Source organism: Nyctereutes procyonoides, unplaced genomic scaffold (assembly GCF_905146905.1).
Source record: "Nyctereutes procyonoides isolate TBG_1078 unplaced genomic scaffold, NYPRO_anot_genome, whole genome shotgun sequence".
NCBI lineage: Eukaryota > Metazoa > Chordata > Mammalia > Carnivora > Canidae > Nyctereutes > Nyctereutes procyonoides.
In genome coordinates this window covers 36,527,237-36,544,666 of record NW_026575133.1, presented here as the reverse complement: position 1 = coordinate 36,544,666, position 17,430 = coordinate 36,527,237, and the positions used below count along the sequence as shown (strand labels likewise).

General features: G+C 45.3%; 1 protein-coding gene, 1 long non-coding RNA gene and 1 pseudogene across 4 annotated transcripts in view; 2 read left to right on the top strand and 1 right to left on the bottom strand.

Annotated features, from left to right (window-relative positions):
- Positions 1-17,430, top strand: part of SCLY (selenocysteine lyase) — a 41,634-nt gene that overhangs the window by 1,743 nt on the left and 22,461 nt on the right. The window contains exons 1-4 of one of the 3 annotated variants that reach the window (XM_055300161.1): positions 3,255-3,370; positions 9,777-9,874; positions 10,294-10,394; positions 14,917-15,097. In XM_055300161.1, coding sequence (XP_055156136.1) covers positions 9,826-9,874; positions 10,294-10,394; positions 14,917-15,097 — 331 coding nt within the window. In that variant the 5' untranslated portion in view covers positions 3,255-3,370; positions 9,777-9,825. Of the gene's footprint in view, positions 1-3,254; positions 3,371-9,776; positions 9,875-10,293; positions 10,395-14,916; positions 15,098-17,430 lie in introns of those variants that run through there. The other 2 variants (XM_055300160.1, XM_055300159.1) reach the window with 2 other exon arrangements.
- Positions 394-2,139, top strand: LOC129493718 (eukaryotic translation initiation factor 4E type 2-like; annotated as a pseudogene).
- On the bottom strand, positions 3,931-11,827 carry LOC129493722 (uncharacterized). Its single transcript, XR_008661197.1, has 3 exons — positions 11,590-11,827; positions 7,750-7,847; positions 3,931-5,068 (listed from the first exon to the last, which is right to left on the bottom strand). It is a non-coding gene; the product is annotated as an uncharacterized LOC129493722 (long non-coding RNA).

Sequence of the window (17,430 nt, the reverse complement as noted above, 5' to 3'; positions counted from 1 at the left end):
TCTATGTATACAATGGGATATTCCTCAGCCATTAGAAACGACAAATACTCACCATTTGCTTCACTGTGGGTGGAACTGGAGGGTATTATGCTGAGTGAAGTAAGTCAATTGGAGAAAGACAAACATATGGTCTCATTCATTCAGGGAATATAAAAAATAGTGAAAGGGAATAAAAGGAAAGGAGAGAAAATGAGTGGGAAATATCAGAGAGGGAGACAGAACGTGAGAGGCTCCTAACTCTGGGAAACCAACAAGGGGTGATGGAAGGGGAGGTGGGTGGAGGGATGGGGTGACTGGGTGACGGGCACTGAGGGGGGCACTTGACAGGATGAGCACTGGTGTTATGCTATATGTTGGCAAATTCAACTCCAAAAAAAAAATATACAAAAAAAAAAAAAAAAAAGGTCTGGGAGGGAGAGGCAGTGTGTGGTCCAGAGCGCTGGCAGCCCGGGCACAGAGAAGTGGGGCAGAGACGGGAGCAGCGGGACTGGCAGGTGCACTGCTGAAGGTGGGGGGACGGAGGGAGAGGCCTCCCAGCCCCTGCCCGAGCGGCAGGAAAGCAGGCCAGTGGGTAGCTTCAACCCACTGGAACCATGCATGTTCCTGTCGGTGAGAGGTTCTCGCTCTTTCCACCAGAATGTGAGGAGTGTGTGTGTCTTTAACGTTTGGGTCCAGGCCTAAATCTGAGCATTTCTTTCAGGAGACAGTCTGCTCTGGTTGAACCTGAGCATGGGGAGCTGGGAAAACGCCCCCGAGGGAGACAGCGAAAAACAGTCACTCTATCTTCTTACATTTTGGTTATGAGCATTATAGTCTAGCTTTCCCATCCAGTATTGGCAGCATTCTAAGGAAGAAGCAAATAAGGGAGCCAAGTTACCTATAAGATGTTGATCTGAAATTCAAGCCATAAATGTTTCAATGTGCCAGCAGATTGCAAAGCTGTGTTCGCAGAACGGACACTAGCAGCTTGAGGAAACGGGTCCTTCTAGGAAGGGAGAGCAAAAGTGAGGGCACCTGTGGATTTAAATCACAGCAGGACCCCTGTGCGGAAAGGGCCAAGGGTGCCCAGAGGCAGATCAGACTTCCCAAAGCCTTCAACCTATAGGGTGACCTACCCCCGCTATAGCCAAGATGTTGCATTTAAAGCACAGTGTGGCCCGGCGTAGCGGAAGTCACTCCATGAGGCAGTGGCGACGGCGGCGGTGAGAGGATGAACAAGTTCGACGCATTGAAAGATGATGACAGTGGGGACCATGATCAGAATGGAGAAAACAGCCCACAGAAAGATGGTGAGAAGGAAAAAACGGAACGAGACAAAAGTCAGGGCAGCAGTAAGAGGAAGGCTGTTGTCCCTGGGCCGGCAGAGCATCCCCTGCAGTGACCCTCCTTTCTGGTCTCCAGAAGAACCCCCGGCCGTCCCACCAGCTCACAGAGCTATGGACAGACTATCAGACAGATCGGCACCTTTGCCTCTGTGGAGCGGTTCTGGAGGCTTTACAGCCACATGGTACGTCCCGGAGACCTGACAGGCCCAGTGACTTCCATCTCTTCAAAGAAGGAATTAAGCCCATGTGGGAGGATGATGCAAATAAAAATGGTGGCAAGTGGATTATTCGACTGCGGAAGACTTGGCATCCCGTTGCTGGGAGAATCTCATCCTGGCCATGCTGGGGGAACAGTTCACGGTTGGGGAGGAGATCTGTGGGGCTGTGGTCTCTGTCCGGTTTCAGGAGGACATTATTTCAATATGGAATAAGACTGCCAGTGACCAAGCAACCACAGCCCGCATCCGGGATGCCGTTGGGCGAGGGCTTAACCTACCTCCCAACACCATGATGGAGTACAAAACCCACACCGACGGCATCAAAATGCCAGGCAGGCTGGGCCCCCAAAGGCTCCTTTTTCAAAACCTCTGGAAGCCGCGGTTGAATGTGCCATGACCCTCTCTCTCCCTCTCTGGATGGCACCATCATTAAAGCTGGCGTCATCGGAGTCTCTTGTTCTGTTGGCGTGCTACCTGGAAGATCCTTCTGTCCTGGACAAGAGGAATTGGAAGAGCATTTTATGTTTTAAGAACAGGCTGATACACAGCAGCTACAACAACAGCTGAGATCACTTAATAAATGGTGCTAAACAAATAAAAAATAAAACAATGTGGTTTAAAAAAAACAAAATTGTATTTTAACAGCCATGTTGCTAATTGTATTTGAATTTTTGTGTGGCTTTGTTTAAACACTGTTACTGGTTTAAAGATCAGGTAAATTAATAGTATTTAGGCAGGACTACCTACTGTGTGTGTATATATATGAAAGCCTCTGAAGGTTTCTGTTATTGGTAAGATGTACAGATACATTTTTACTTAGGAGGGATCTTTCAGGAGGTGTGCTTTTCTGTGACATTTGGCTCTCCCGTAAACCCAGCCCCTGCTGCATGCCGGCCCTTGCTCTCAGTGCTGGTGGCGGAGCAGTGAGGGCAACTGGCAGAGCTCTGAGCCCCTGGAGCTGACCCATTACTCTCTACTGAGGTGGACAGTAAACAAGGCTAGTGTGTCACACACCGAGGCATGCCTGGGGAGACAGAGGAAGGAAGAAGGGGACTGGTGGCTGTAATTTTACTTAGAGCTGTGGGGAGCTTCACAAGAAAGTCAAGATGGAGCAAAGAAGGAAAGTGGGGTAGCAGGGTGCGGTCACGCTGGGCATGGGGAACTGAGGGAGGGAGGAGAAGTAGGCCTGTCCAGGCCCAGGGAGCACACAGGAGGGCCTGGCGAGGAATGGGCGGCCAGATCGTCTGAGCCTTCCCCCAGCCCAGAAATTACAGAGCAATAAAAAATAACTACCGATGAAATTAGAGAGCCCTCGGGAACATGGGGCTCCCTGGTCATGCATGCTTCCCCTCCTTCCACCTGGAGGACAGGAGGCACATCTGTCCTTCAGAGCAGTCAGGTAGGCTTCAAGGCTCAGGGGGCCATGGGTCCTACCAAGGGGTGGAAACAAGTTTTGAAAACCTAAGTGGGTGCTCTAGGGATTATAAGGGAAACTAGCAAATCTTAGATGATTGGAAACTATGCATACCTTTTCCATAATTCATGAAGATTGGGAGATCTCCCAAGTACAGTTGCTAGACGGCTGCCTGGTGTTTCTGCAGAGGAGCACCCTGCCCTTGACCGTATCTGCTCCTACTGGGGTGACAGTGAAGCTGTGTGTCCACATTCCATCTCCCTTTCCTTAATGGGCACATCTGTGTTTTCTTTCCAGCAGGAAAGTTTATATGGACTATAATGCAACCACCCCCCTTGAGCCAGAAGTCATCCAGGCCATGACCGAGGCCATGAGGGAAGCCTGGGGAAATCCCAGCAGTCCTTACCCAGCAGGTAATCCTAGAAGGCGCTCACAGATCCGGAGATATGGGGGGCAGAGGTGCTCTTAGGGAAATTGTACACCACACATGATCACTTGGTTTTGAATAGATTTTCTGTTAACTGCAAACCTGAGGTGTAATTTTTGGTTGGCTTTCAGGGAAGTCCAGACTTGTACATTGAGTCTGTTGATCCCATAACCTTTCATTTTCAACACACTCTCCTGTCCCCTTTACCCAGATGAAAAAGATGTCTTATTAAGAGCCATCTGTAATAACACTACTAATTAAAACCCTTTCATGTCTGGCTCTCACTTGATCCCTACAAAATTTGCAAAATAGATCTTTTAAATCATCAGGATTGCATATAATCCTGGCCTTTTTTTCTCATGAGATAATTACATTCAAATTCTTGATTTTCATTATAATAAAAATATTCTTATTTCCCATGTATTCTTATTTTCATGTGGATTATTCAATTGACCGTTTTGGAAAACAGTTTGCTTCAAATCAGTACTTTTACGTCATGGTTACATTATGTTTTTCAGATGGTAGGCCAATCGTACCTTGCTTATTTGATGCATATCAAAGATAATCAAGATAAAGTATCTTAACTGTAGATTCTGATGAAGCAAAAGAGCTTTCAGGGGGAGACTGTGGGCAAGCCCCAGGATACTTTGATACTTACATACAACTTTACAGGCTTTCATGGGGTTTCAAACCTATTTGGTATAAGCTTCATAACTAAAAGCTCTTCCAGTATCAGGGACTAGTTATTCATTAACTTATTTATTGGTTTATTTGGTACATGTATTTTGGCTTATCTTCTGGACATTGCCTTGTATCCAGTAGTAAATTGTACTCTCTGATGCATTGAACCTGAAAATATGGAGGACAATTAAATGCTAATAGAAAACATGTCTCATAAACAGGTTTAGGAATAACCCCAAAGGAAAAACTCCCCTTCTTGATCTGATGAAACCTGTCAGTGGCTTTTAGGTTGCCCTGAAAGCCTTCATTTCTTTAAGAATCAGAACTAACGTATGCATTGCCATTCCCTGGTTGGTACTCAAGTAGAAGTGGGGAAAAAAGATAGAAAACCACCTTAATGATAGAATGGCTTAATTATTTTCACTATATTATGATTTAATAATGATTATAATTCCCCCAGGAGAATTTATTTTAGGGAAAATGTTAAGGACGTGTGGGAAGAGTTTAGATACCCAAGATGTTTATCACTACCTTGCTCATCATAGTAAAGAGCTGGAAATAACCTCAGTGTCTATCGGTCAAGGACTGATCACATTAAGTATGCTGAAGCCCTAAGTGGACTTCTGGAGCCTGTCAGAGCCATGGTGTAGACTATAGCGATGACCTAGAAGCAAAGTAGCAGCCCCTGGTTCAAGTGGGAAAGGCATGTTATAAAACATGATGTGCAGTATGGTTCCTTTGTTTCTCATACCCACCCCCTAAAGACAAACTAGATGAACAAATGTGGAAAATATGTCGTTTTGCTGTGAGAAACAGAAATCCCCCAAGTAACAGTAGCTTAAGCAGGTTGAAGGTTATGTCTTTGCCAGCCTAGGGCCCAGGTAGTCACACAGCCATTACCAGGGACCCTGATTCCTTCTATTGCCTCCCATGTTCCACGCACTCTTTCCTCTTGGGGTCACAATGGCTGCTCCAGCTCAAGCCATCACATGAGTACTCCAGCCTGTGGGAAGGGAAGAGAGAGGAGGAGAAGGGGATGTGTGAGGCCTCCATAACACTTCTGGAAGTTGCGTGTACCACTCTGGCTTATAACCCACTGCCAGAGGTTGGTCCTGTGGCCATGCCTTGGCATTCCAACTGCAGTGGAAGTTAGGAAATGAAATCTTAATTCTTAATTAACCTGAGAATTTCTTACTGTAGATGTGGTCTTCATTCAGCCAGGAGCCAGCTGCAAATGTCACCGTGGTAGGAAGGGAGAGTGGAGGGATCCCTGGGTGGCGCAGCGGTTTAGCGCCTGCCTTTGGCCCAGGGCGCGATCCTGGAGACCCGGGATCGAATCCCACGTCGGGCTCCCGGTGCATGGAGCCTGCTTCTCCCTCTGCCTGTGTCTCTGCCTCTCTCTCTCTCTGTCTCTCTCTCTCTCTCTCTGTCTCTCTGATGACTATCATAAAGAAATAAATTAAAAAAAAAAAAAGGGGGAGAGTGGAAGAGGAGTGGACAACCAGCAGCACCAGCACAGATGAGATGCACACCAGACACTTCCACCACAGTTATTTTTGAGAGAATTGTGGGAGGTTTTGAGTATTTTCTTTTCGTGAGGTGGACATGGGAGTCTGAGAGGTTCAGGGGACAATGCCATGTAGGACTGTAGAGGCCACTGTGAATACCCAGCTTACATCTGACAGGCGCAGTATCCAGAAGACTCTGAGCAGAGGAATGATATGGTTCATCCCCGCAGTTCTCCAATTTTCGGGGTCACAACCCCTTTACACTCTTAAGACTTATTAAGAACTCCAAAGAGCTTTTGTTCATAAGTACTATATGTGTAGATACTAGAGCGTAAAATTGAGAAACTTTAAATAAATATGTATTTATGAATTCATTAAAAATAACAATAAGTCCACTACATGTTAACATCTCTATGAAAAGAACCTATCCTTTCCCAAACAGAACAAATTTAGAAGAATGTCATTGTTGTACGTGTTTGAAAATCTCTTTAATGTCTGTCTAAACAGAAGACAGTTGGATTCCCATACCGGCTCCTGCATCCAATCTATTGCAATATTCACATCATGTAGCCTCTGGAAGGCATCACTGTATACTTTCCAGAAAATGAATATAAAAACACAAGCGAGGCCTTAGTCTTATGATGAAGCCAGATTTGACTTTGTGGACTCCAGAAAGTACCTGCCCCAAGAGCTCCCCAAATGACACTTTGAGAATAGCTGATTTCACCAGTATTGGTTGAGTACTTACTTCATGCCAGGCCCTGTTCTGGCGAGCTATAAAGCACAGGGTACGACGTGTATTGGGTTGTCAGGGCATGACTTTGGCCACTGCCTGGAGAATGGACCACGGTGGGGACAGTGGAGTTGGGAGCCTGCTAGGAGAATATTTCGGCAGTGGCCTTGATGGGGCTGTTGTCTGGGCAGTGCAGAGGTGGGGCAAGATTCCGGGCATTTTTGATGGCAGAGCTTTACAGGATTTGCTCATGGGTTGCATAATGCGGTATGAGAACGGCAAGAGCCAAAGCTTTTGGCACCAGGCCCCTGGAAGGACTCACCATTTATTTACTGAGATAGAAAAGGCTGAGAGGAACATTTCGGGGGAGAAATCATGCATTCGGCATGGAACAAGTGTAGTTTCAGATGCTCTGGCTACCCAGGTGGAGCGAGTGGAGTCTGCAGTGCCACCCTGATTCTTTAGTTTTGAGTAGATGAGGGAGGGAGGGAGGACGTGGCCTGAGCTTGGGGCTGTCTGCCATCTGGATTTGGAGCCCCGCCCAGCAAGGGACTCAGAGGAGGAGGGGGAACAAAGGAAGGAGGGGGAAGAGGAGGAGCAGGAAGGGGAGAGCCACTCCCCTTCAGGGAAGGAGGTGGGGACCTGGATCTAGAACACAGGGCCCTTGGGCAGAGTAGGTTTGGGAGGCCAGCAAGCAGAACACCTGATTGCAGGGAGTTCAGAGGCAATGGGAAGAGGGGTGGAGATGGGAAAGGGAAAGGAGGAACAGGCCATTGCTGGCAGGGGGGTAGGTAGAGGGGCTCTGGTGTGAGGAACGGCCAAGTGAAGAGGGGTTGCTTTAACGGATCATGGGAGCCCCGTGCGCCTCTTACTATCCGTCCTGCATCCTGAAAGCCAGGAGTTCAGAGTCTTCTCTAATGTCAGTTACAGTTACCAACCACCCTTTACATTTAGTTACACCAACAACTTCAAACATTCCAGAAATTTAAGAGTAAGAAAACGGACACCCAGGTGTCTCCTTCCTAGATCCAACAGTGTTGCCCTTACCTCGATCTCTGGTCTCTTTCTTTCTAAATGTACTGCTTTTTCATGAGCCTTTGAGAATGAGTTGCAGGCAGCGTGATAGATTATCACCTATGTGTGTGTGAGAGAAAAGGGACTTTATCGCATCACATTACCATCATCAAACCTGAGAACCTGGCTCTGAAATTCAGGCCATATTCCAATTTCCTCAATTGAGGATATTACTTTTTTTTTTAATTTATTTATTCATGAGAGACAGAGAGGCAGAGGGAGAAGCAGTCTCCCTGTGGGGAGCCTGACGCAGGACTCGATCCTGGGACCCTGGGATCATGCCCTAAGCCCAAGGCAGACGCTCAACCACTGAGCCACCCAGGCGTCCCAAGAATATTACTTTTTAAAGAGAGAAGACTAGATGATTACCTTGGACTGGGGGAAAGAACCACTGCCAGCAAACCTATCATGGGTTGGTTGGTTTCTTTTAACTCCTTGTGCCCAAGTTCTATTTTGGAACATAACACCTGCAGGAAAGTTGAAATAACAGTATAAGGAGCACCTGCATTTCCTTTACCTGGATTTCTCCAGCATTACTACTCTGCCCCATTTATTTGAATCATTTGAAAGTACGTTGCGAACAGACTTCACTCCTAAATACCTAAGCAGTGTCTTCTAAGAACAAGGACATCCCCCCGCCCCAGGGACTGAACATTAACCCAGGGACAGCATCTCATTCCCATTCCCATTCTAATCTCCTTGCATATGCTTCTGGTGCCATTAGATCCCTTTTGAAAATACAAATTGTAAGTAAATGAAAAGAGCAACCAGAGGTCATTTCTGGCAGTTCTCCTGCCTCCAGAGTAGACAGTGTTCCAGTAGCTCATGTTCCCAGGACTCAGTTTACTTCCTCCGCACCAGTGTGGAAGAGACACTGCAACACAGACCCCGTCCCCCTCCGGCAGCCTCGGTGGGGTGTGATTAACGTACGTGGAACCACAGAGGCAAAGTTACAACTTGATAACTTCGAAATCATCACCAGGAGAGTGAACATTGCCACGGACCCCCAAAGTCCCCTGGGATTCCCTTTTGTAATCTCTCCCTGGACCATCCCCAGGCAACTACTGGTAAGGATTAGTGTGTGTTTTCTATATTTTCACGGAAATGGAATCTTACAGGGCTTTTTGCCTGGCTGCTTTCAGCCAGCATAGTTATTTTGAGATTCAGCCACGTTGGTCACAGTGCTCCTCTGTATGGATGCACCAGTGTGTTCGGACCTTCCTCTGTTGCTGGACCTTTGAGCTGTTTCCAGTTTCTGGCTATTCTAAGTAACACCACTGGGGTAGCCAAGCTGCGGACACCTGCTCTCTTTTCTCAGTAAATAATAACTGTCATAAATACCTAGGACCAGGATGGCTGCGTCACGTGGCAGGTGCATATTTGACTTTTTAAGAAACCGCTGTCCTCTCTCCACAGTGGCTGCGCCATGTCCTGTCCCCGCCGGCGGCGTCCTAGAGGTTCAGTTCCTCCAAGGCCGCCTGAGTGCTCGGACTGGGCAGTCCTCATGTTGACTCCTCTCCTGGCCGCGGAGTGCTGGTGGGGCAGCCCTGTGAGCCCTCATCTAGAAAGTTCTCTAAGACTCATTGATTAAGTGTAAAAAGGGAAGCATTTGCAAAATAATAGGTGACTTATGAAACCCATTTTTGAAAAGAAAATCCTGTGAGGCACTTATGTGAAGGTCTCCAAGGGTGTTGGAGAAGGTTTTGGGGGGTCCTGTTCCAAACAGCAGCAGTGATTGCCCAGGAAGAAGGCTTCCTTCTTGCAGGAAGCCCAGAAGTGAGTGTGTGTGGAGGACAGGGCTCCAGCGGCACCCAAGAAGCGCTGAGGGTGGCTGCTGGGCAGCCTCCCGCCCACGTTGATCGACATTTCTTAGAGTCTTTTTACACATCACCAGAATGACTAGATTTACCAAACTCCACACACCTTCACTACTTAGAAGTAAAACCTATACAGTAGTCTTAAGGAGTATGTGAATCACTCTATATGTTGATTTTTACCATGTACCACGTGATTTTACATTTCTATTTATGTAGGATGGATGGATTGATTTGGTGGTGCCTGCTATCAAAAAAAAAATTTTTTTTAACAAGTAGATCTGAATAGTCAACAAACTTTGGAGACTATTGATCCAATAGACCAAGTAAGAATTGACATTGACATTGTCAGAATTCCCACCTGAAGTCTTCCTTTCTCTGCCACACACAGTTTGATCCCTTCTTTCGTGCCAGCCAGTGAAACTGGGTGATAGATGGGGTGTGTGGCCCCGTGTGACAGCAGATCTGTCCCTGAGGCAGTGACCTCCCATGCACCCAGGGACCTGCACTGAGAGATGCGGCATTGGACCTTGTGTTGAGGAGTCATGAGCATTCTTTTTGCTTATTTTTGTTGTTTTGCAGCGTGATCTTAAGCAAATTATTTCATCCCTTCACCCTCCTGTCTTGATGAATGGGGAGCAAGGCAGATGGCCACAGCTTCCCCTCTCCTGTAGCATCCGGTAAGAAGAAGACCACATCTTCGGGGATTTTAGGGTTCCCGGGAGTCCCCCTGTATTTGCTTCCACCTTTTACTAAGTCTCAGTAGGTGTCACTGAGTTGGTCCTATCTTGCTGCTGCCCCTTCACCAGCATATTCCTAGGTTGTGGCCTATTGTATTCATGTTAATGGGACATGGGTTGTCTTAGAATTGCCCAATTAGAGTTTTCCCTTCATGTCTGGTTCTTTTTTTTTTTTTAAGATTGTATTTTTAAGTCATTTCTAAATCCACTGTGGCTCTCAAACTCACAACCCTGAGATCAAGAGTTGTACGTTCCATTAACTGAGTCAACCAGGCGCCCCTTGTCTGGTTGTTCTTTTAAAATGTGTTTATTGGACTTAGTGAAGCGACATTAATGAGTTTCCATTTTGGTCTTTCAAGGTAGGAAAGCCAAGGACATTATTGACACAGCTCGGGAGAACATTGCGAAGATGATAGGTGGGAAACCTCAGGATATAATCTTCACTTCTGGAGGCACCGAGGTAAAGTTTCTAAACAGGCTCACAGTCTTTTAACTGTTAAGTTATATGAAAAAATAGAACATGGTTCCCACCTTGTTTTGTTTTGTTTTTTTTAAGTCATGCTTTGTCTTGGTCTTTCTATTTTTCAAATTAGCTTCATATAATTAGCCAGTATTTATCTATAAGTAAATTCCAGGTGGTTAATAGGATATTTGTAATATAATGTGTAAATTAACTTGCTTTGCATTATTTCAACAAAAAGAGTTTCCTCTTTATTTTGTCCTGGAATTATTCAATTAAATCCCTACTAAGTTGTTTGTCTTACAAAGCTTTTGAGGTTTGACTCATTCCAGATGTACTTTTAAATTAATAGAAATAATCAAAAACAGTGGGATGGTGTCGAGGCTTCTGCTCAATTAGTAATAGTGTCTCGCTTTCTTTCTGGGAAGGAAGGCAGGACTGTCCCCCAGAGGTGATGTGACTGTCTGCATAGATTTTCTCCCAAGAGAATCTGCAGCTAGATTATTAGAGTTAATAAGAAAATGTAGCAGTTATTAGATACAAAAATCAGTCATGTTTTTATGTACCAGTAACAATCAGGTGTGTTGTCAAAAATTGACCTTTCTGCTCTCAAGTCAATATGTAACACAAAGACAGAAGATTGAAAGTTGTATTACTTTGTAGGCAAAGGAGGCTGCAGCAGGAAAATCATGCCTTCAAAACTGCAAACCCACCCAGGTAAAAGGCTGAGGGATTTTATAGGAAAATACAGCATCCAGGTAGTGTTGATAGGAATCTGGTGCATGTTACCAGCCATGTTCATTATGTCTTCATTGTGGTCTTATGACCAGCATCAGTACCGGCCATCCAAGGCCCATTACTAAGTATCGATACTGAATTCCTGGAACAAAAGATTACAGAAAAACAAGTGAAGGGGTGGAAAGCTTCAAGAGTGAGAGGGAGAAAAATGTGTTCAGTTTAAAGTCAAACCTTGCTGGAACATTAGTCTGTTCCTCTTAATTTCCAACCATCCCTATATTTCTATAGTGATTTCGGGTTTTTACCAGAGCATGAAAAATATCAAGTACTTAGGAAATAAACCTAATAAAAAAGAATTTGTAAAACCTTTTTAATAGACTCTGCCCCACCAGGAAAGTCATAGAAGTATTAGTGTATACCACTTTCAAAGAAATTCTGAAAAAATAGAGCAACTCACCATGTTCCCAGATTGGAAGACCCAGTGTTATAAATACATCAGTTCTTCCCAGTTGATCTGTAGATTCAATGCAACCTCCGTCAAAATCCTGAAACTTTTTTTGGTGGAATCTCAGAAACTAATTTATATGGAAATACCAAAGGCCAAGACTTGTCAAGACCTCTGGAAGATGAAGAACACAGTGAAATGACTTGCTCCACCAGATATCCAGCCTTTTATAAAGCTCTGCTGATTAAGGCAGATGGTCTTCAGGCAAGGACAGACAGTAGACCAGAAACAGCACTGTGCCTATAAGGGCACTTGTCATGTGACTTGGGTAATCGTGTATCCTGGTTTGCTCAGGACAGTCCCAGGATATGCCTGTTGTCTTGACATAATTTTAATAGTGCTCTCTTAATTCTTAAGTTTTTCTGGCTCAGATGCTAGATTATATGATCGCCATATATGACTGAGGTAGCATAAGAGAGCAGGAAAAAAGCATGGTCTCTAGTAAACAGTGCTGGGACAACTGTAGGATTCACAAAGAAAAAGGAAATTGATTTCTGCTTCACAACATAAAATAATTGTCACAACTTCAGGTGTAATAAATACCTAATTATGAAAAATAAAATTTAGAAAGCCTTCACGTGACAAGTTTATTATATCTTTGTGATAGTTAAGAGCAATGAATTTGTTACATATGATACAGAAAGCATTAACCATAAAGGAGAAGGCTGATAAATTGTACCACCACCACCACCACAAAACCAACTTTACTTCATCAGAGTCCTATGAAGAAACTAAAAGACAAGCTAGACAGTAGGAGAGGTTTGCAAAATGTAACTGACAAAAGACTAGAATCTAGAATATAAAGGCAGGTAACTCAATAGAAATATGGTCAAGAAACTTGAGTATGCTTTTTACAAAGCATGTGAAAAAGTACTTGCTTTCATTTTCAGAGTAAAAAACATTGAAATACCTCTGCACACCTCAGAATGATAAAAATTAAGAATTACAAAAGTAGTATAGATAAAGGACAGAGCGGTAAGCGCTCACAGATGCAAAGCATAAACTCAAATGCCATTTTGGGAGTGGGTTGGCATTATCTGAAGTCAAAGACGTGCATACACTGTCAACCAGCAGTCCCACTCACAGGGCACATCCTGGACAGGTGAGGCACATGTGAACCTGGGGACAGGTAGACTGCTCATGATAGCCAGAAACTGGAAACAATTCAGGTAGACCAATGTTATTAGGTTGTGATGCACTCCTACACAGCGGAATGTCGCACAGCTACCTGCAGCAGTGCATGGATCTTGAGCTGTGGAATGAATGAAGTCAGTTAAAGGGCCAGTTGAGCCCAGTCTGGCTGAGTGAGGGATCAGGGAGCTGCCACCATACCCCTAAGCCCATGCCCCTGGGGCCAGGCTCTCAGTGGCCCACAAGAAGCTAGCTCAGCCCCAGCTGCCTGGTAGGGCCCAACAAAGGCTCTGAAAGTTAAGAAAGCAGTGCTGAAAAGGCGTGCACAGTCACAAAAAAAAAAAAAAAAAAAAAAAAAGATCCGCATGTCACCTACATTCCGATGACCCAAGAGTCTGTGTCTCCAAAGGCAGCCCAAATATCCTTGTAAGAGCACCCCCAGGAGAAACAAGCTTGATCACTATGCCCTCATCAAGTTCCCCCTGACTACTGAGTCAGCCATGAAGAAAATAGAAGACAGCAGTACACTCCAGTTCACTGTGGATGTCAAGGCCAATACGCACCAGATCAAACAGGCTGTTAAGAAGCTCTTCCACATTGATGTGGCCAAGGCCAACACCTTGATCAGGCCCGATAGAAGAAAGCATGTGTTCGACTGGCTGCTGACTATGGTGCTTTGGATGTTGCCAACAAAATTGGGATAATCTAAACTGAGTTCAGCTGGCTCAAAATCTAAATATAAATTTTTCACCAAAAAAAAAAAAAAAAGAGTTGCTTGCATAGGAAAAGCAGAGAAATGATTCCCAGACACATCAGGGTGGTAGTGGGCTCCATGGGGATGGGGAGGAGGGGACTGTGATTGAGGGGAGCCTGGGGTGCTTCCACGTGGGGCCGTGTCCACTGTCTTGATCAGGTAACAGTTACTCAGTATTCACTGCTATACTTCTATTAAACTTATGTTTGTATTTTACACACTTTTCTGTATCTACAATTTAAAGTAAGAGAAAAGGTTTTTTGGGGGAGTTTTGTTTGTTTGTTTTTAAAAAGACTTCTACTCTGAACCTTTCAGTTATCCACTCTGCCTACAGGAAACCAATTTCATTAGCTTCCTGGTGTCTTCCAGAGTCTATATGTTAAAAGCAAATAAGTGTTTAGATTTTATATATTCTTATATCCTTCCATATTTACCATTTCAAGGATTTTTTTGCACGTATAAGCCAATATGTGTGTATTTCCCCTTTTTTATACAAATTGGGTAGAGTACTGTATATATAACGTCTGCTGCCTTTTTAAAAAGATTTTATTTATTTATGAGAGAGAGACAGAGCATACGTTGGGGCGGTGGGGGGCAAAGGAGAGGGAGAAGCAGACTCCCCACTGAACAGGGAGCCCAAGGTGGGGCTCAACCCCAGGACCCTGGGTTCATGACCTAAACCGAAGGCAGACATTTAACCAACTGAGCCACCCAAGCGCCCCTACCACCACCACCACCACCACCACCTCCTCCTCCTCCTCCTCCTCCTCCTCCTCCTTCTTCTTCTTCTTCTTCTTTTTTTAATTACTATTTAGCAAGTCTGTTTGTATTTGAGATCTTTTTATCTCTGCACATAAAGTGTTTCCTTGGTGTTTGTACCTTGGTATCTGTTGAACAGTGTTGCATGACTTGTTTAACCAGTCCCCTTATTGGTAGACCCTGAAGGGCTTTCCAAGGTCAAGCTGTTACAAACCGTGCTGCACCTAATAAGTGGCCCATCTGTACATCATTTTGCTTCTGTGGAAGTGCAGTGGTGGGATCAAGTCCAAGGGTCAGAGGGCTTATGTCAAATGGCCCTTAATATGGCAAATTATACTCCCATCAGTAGAGGGTACCTAGGCAAAACTTTCTTTTTTGATAGATTTATGAAATGTAAAAATTCATAACATTGCTTAATAAGACAGGTATAATTGACAGCAAATGAATTCTGACATTTTGGAAAGTCTGAAACCCCAAGTCTTTGTTATTGGGCAATCAAAAGGTGCAGCTCAGAAGTTGAATTTCTTTGGGACCATTTTGTCCTCTAATCATTAGCCACGTGGAAAATGAAGTCAGAGAAACTGCCTCTGTGGCTGTAGCTCAAGTATTATAAATGCCCTTTCTGTTCTCTGCAGTCCAACAACTTAGTGATCCACTCGGTGGTGAAACATTTCCATCGAACCCATGCATCAGAGGGGACCCAGGCCGAGCCGAGCGGCCCCCTGGTGGGGGCCGTACCCCACCTTATTACCTGCACCGTGGAACACGACTCCATCCGCCTGCCCCTGGAGCACCTGCTGGAGGAGCAAGTGGCTGGTGAGTGACCAGCCTGGCTGAGTTCCCACAGGGCAGCTCCACTTGCCCCCACTAACCGATTCCCAGGGGAGGAAGCCGTCCCAGCCCAGGTGAATCATTTACCCTCCACACACAGCCTCCCTGGCTGTCATCCTCAGGTGCAGGGGTTACCCAGCCAGTTCCCACATGGCAGTCAGTCAGCGCTGCCACTTTCTCCCTCAGGGAAAACATGGGCAGTCAACATGTAGATCTGGGCTCGTCTGCATCCATCAGCTGAACAGTATTTCAGATTCGTGCATGTGATAGAGACACACATTGTTCATCTGTTTGTTTGTTTTAAAGATTTATTTATTTACTCATGAGAGACACAGAGAGAGAGAGGCAGAGACATAGGCCGAGGGAGAAGCAGGCTCCCTGTGGGGAGCCCGATGTGGGACTCGATCCCAGGACCCCAGGATCACACCCTGAGCCGAAGGCAGATGCTCAAGCACTGAGCCATCCAGGCATCCCTTCATTGGTTTTTAATGATTGAACCTTGGCAAGAACAAGGGTCAAATAGACATCATCAGCTTTGGGGGATAAACACAGGAATAAATGTGCTCTCACTGTACGACTTCACCCCCACATAAGAGGGAGGCCTCGCTGGGGGGCTCAGGGGCACAGGCTCATGGGGAGGGGAGGCACTCAGGAGTGCAGGCTCACCAGGGTCTGAGGGGTGCAGGATCACCCGACTGGGGGGTTCAGGGGCACAGGCCTGCCAGGGGGCTGAGGGCTCAGTCAACCATAGCCAGCAGGGCAGCGGCTCTGACCTTCCGCTCTTCCTGTGCTGTGGAGTCTCAAGACACGGGGCACAGATCACAGACTTTTGAAAACTATGAGCCCTTTTCCTCCCCAAGACAGCTGAGGTGCATGCTTTCCTTTAAACAAAGTCACTTTCCTCTCAGCCTCTCTAATCTGCCTGGAAATCTGAAGGTGAATCAAGGGCAAGTATTTTTATCATAAAGATAAAGGACTGTAGCACAGTACTCTGACTATGAAAGTTTTTTTTTTTTTCCAAAGAATTTATTTGAGACAGAGGTCATGAATGGGGAGGGAGGGAGAAGCAGACTCCCCACTGAGCAGGGAGCCCATGGGGGGACTCGACCCCAGGACCATAGGATCATGGCCTGAGCCCCCCCAGGCACCCCAACTATGAAGCTTTTCTATTGCTTTTTCTGTTTGCCTACTACAGGGTTTTTCTCTCTCTGGTCTGACCTAGATGCACTATTTTAACTGAAAAAAAAAATAGATCAAGTCTGACCTTCTTATTTCAGCTCTTGTTCCTTTCCAACTTGTTGCCTTTCTCCCCCCCCCCTTACTTTCTGTACTTACAGGGAAGAGCGACACATCCTTCTTAGTTGCTATTGCATTGACCCTCCTGCTTAAATTACACAGATTTTTACAAAGTACAGACACCCAGGCTGTGGAAATAATTTAAACCCTATAGAAAGGGATAAAGTACAGAGTGAAGGTTTTTCCCTTGGTGTACCCCAAGTCCGGCTTCTCAAGGCAACCACTCTTTACTTTTGCCTGAGTTCTTCTGGTGCTTAGCATCATCATTTTAATTACTTCCTACTTAATCACGTGCAAACATAAGCTCCATTTCTTGGTTGATCAACTTAAGAGTCTGTCCATTGACTCCCTGATGTAGAATGAGGACTTGGACGGTCCCCTGACCCCTCCCCCATTCCCTGGTCATGGCGGCTTTGTGGAGACGTAATTCACACACTGTTCAGCTCAGCCATCTGAAGCGTTCACACTGTTTGGTGGCCCTTAGTTTATTCACCAAGCTGTGCAGCCATCACCGTAATCAGAACATCTCATCACCCCCGACAACCTTGTGCCCATCCACTGCAATTCTCCATTTGCCCCACTCCTGGCAACTGCGAATCCCTGTCCTGTCTCTGTTGCCCTATTTCCTAGGACTTTCTCATGAATGGAATCATAGAATATGTGATCTTTTTGACTGATTTCTTTCAACTAGCATGTTTTCAAGGTTCATTCATGATGTAGCATGTACCAGTACTTAATTTCTTTTATGGATTTATAATATTCATTTTATGTGAATTCCAGTTTATATAAAAAGTATTCACATTATTTATCCATTCATCAGTTGATGAACATCTGATATTACAAATAATGCCATTATGAACACTTGTGTACAAGTTCTTGTGTGGATGTATGTTTTCTCTTGGATTTATACCTAGGAGAGGAATAGGTGGGTCATATAGTAACTCTGTTTAGCCCTTTGAGGTGACCTTCATATTCCAAAGTCGCCGCACCCTTTTATGTTTCCGCCAGCAAGGCACGAGCGT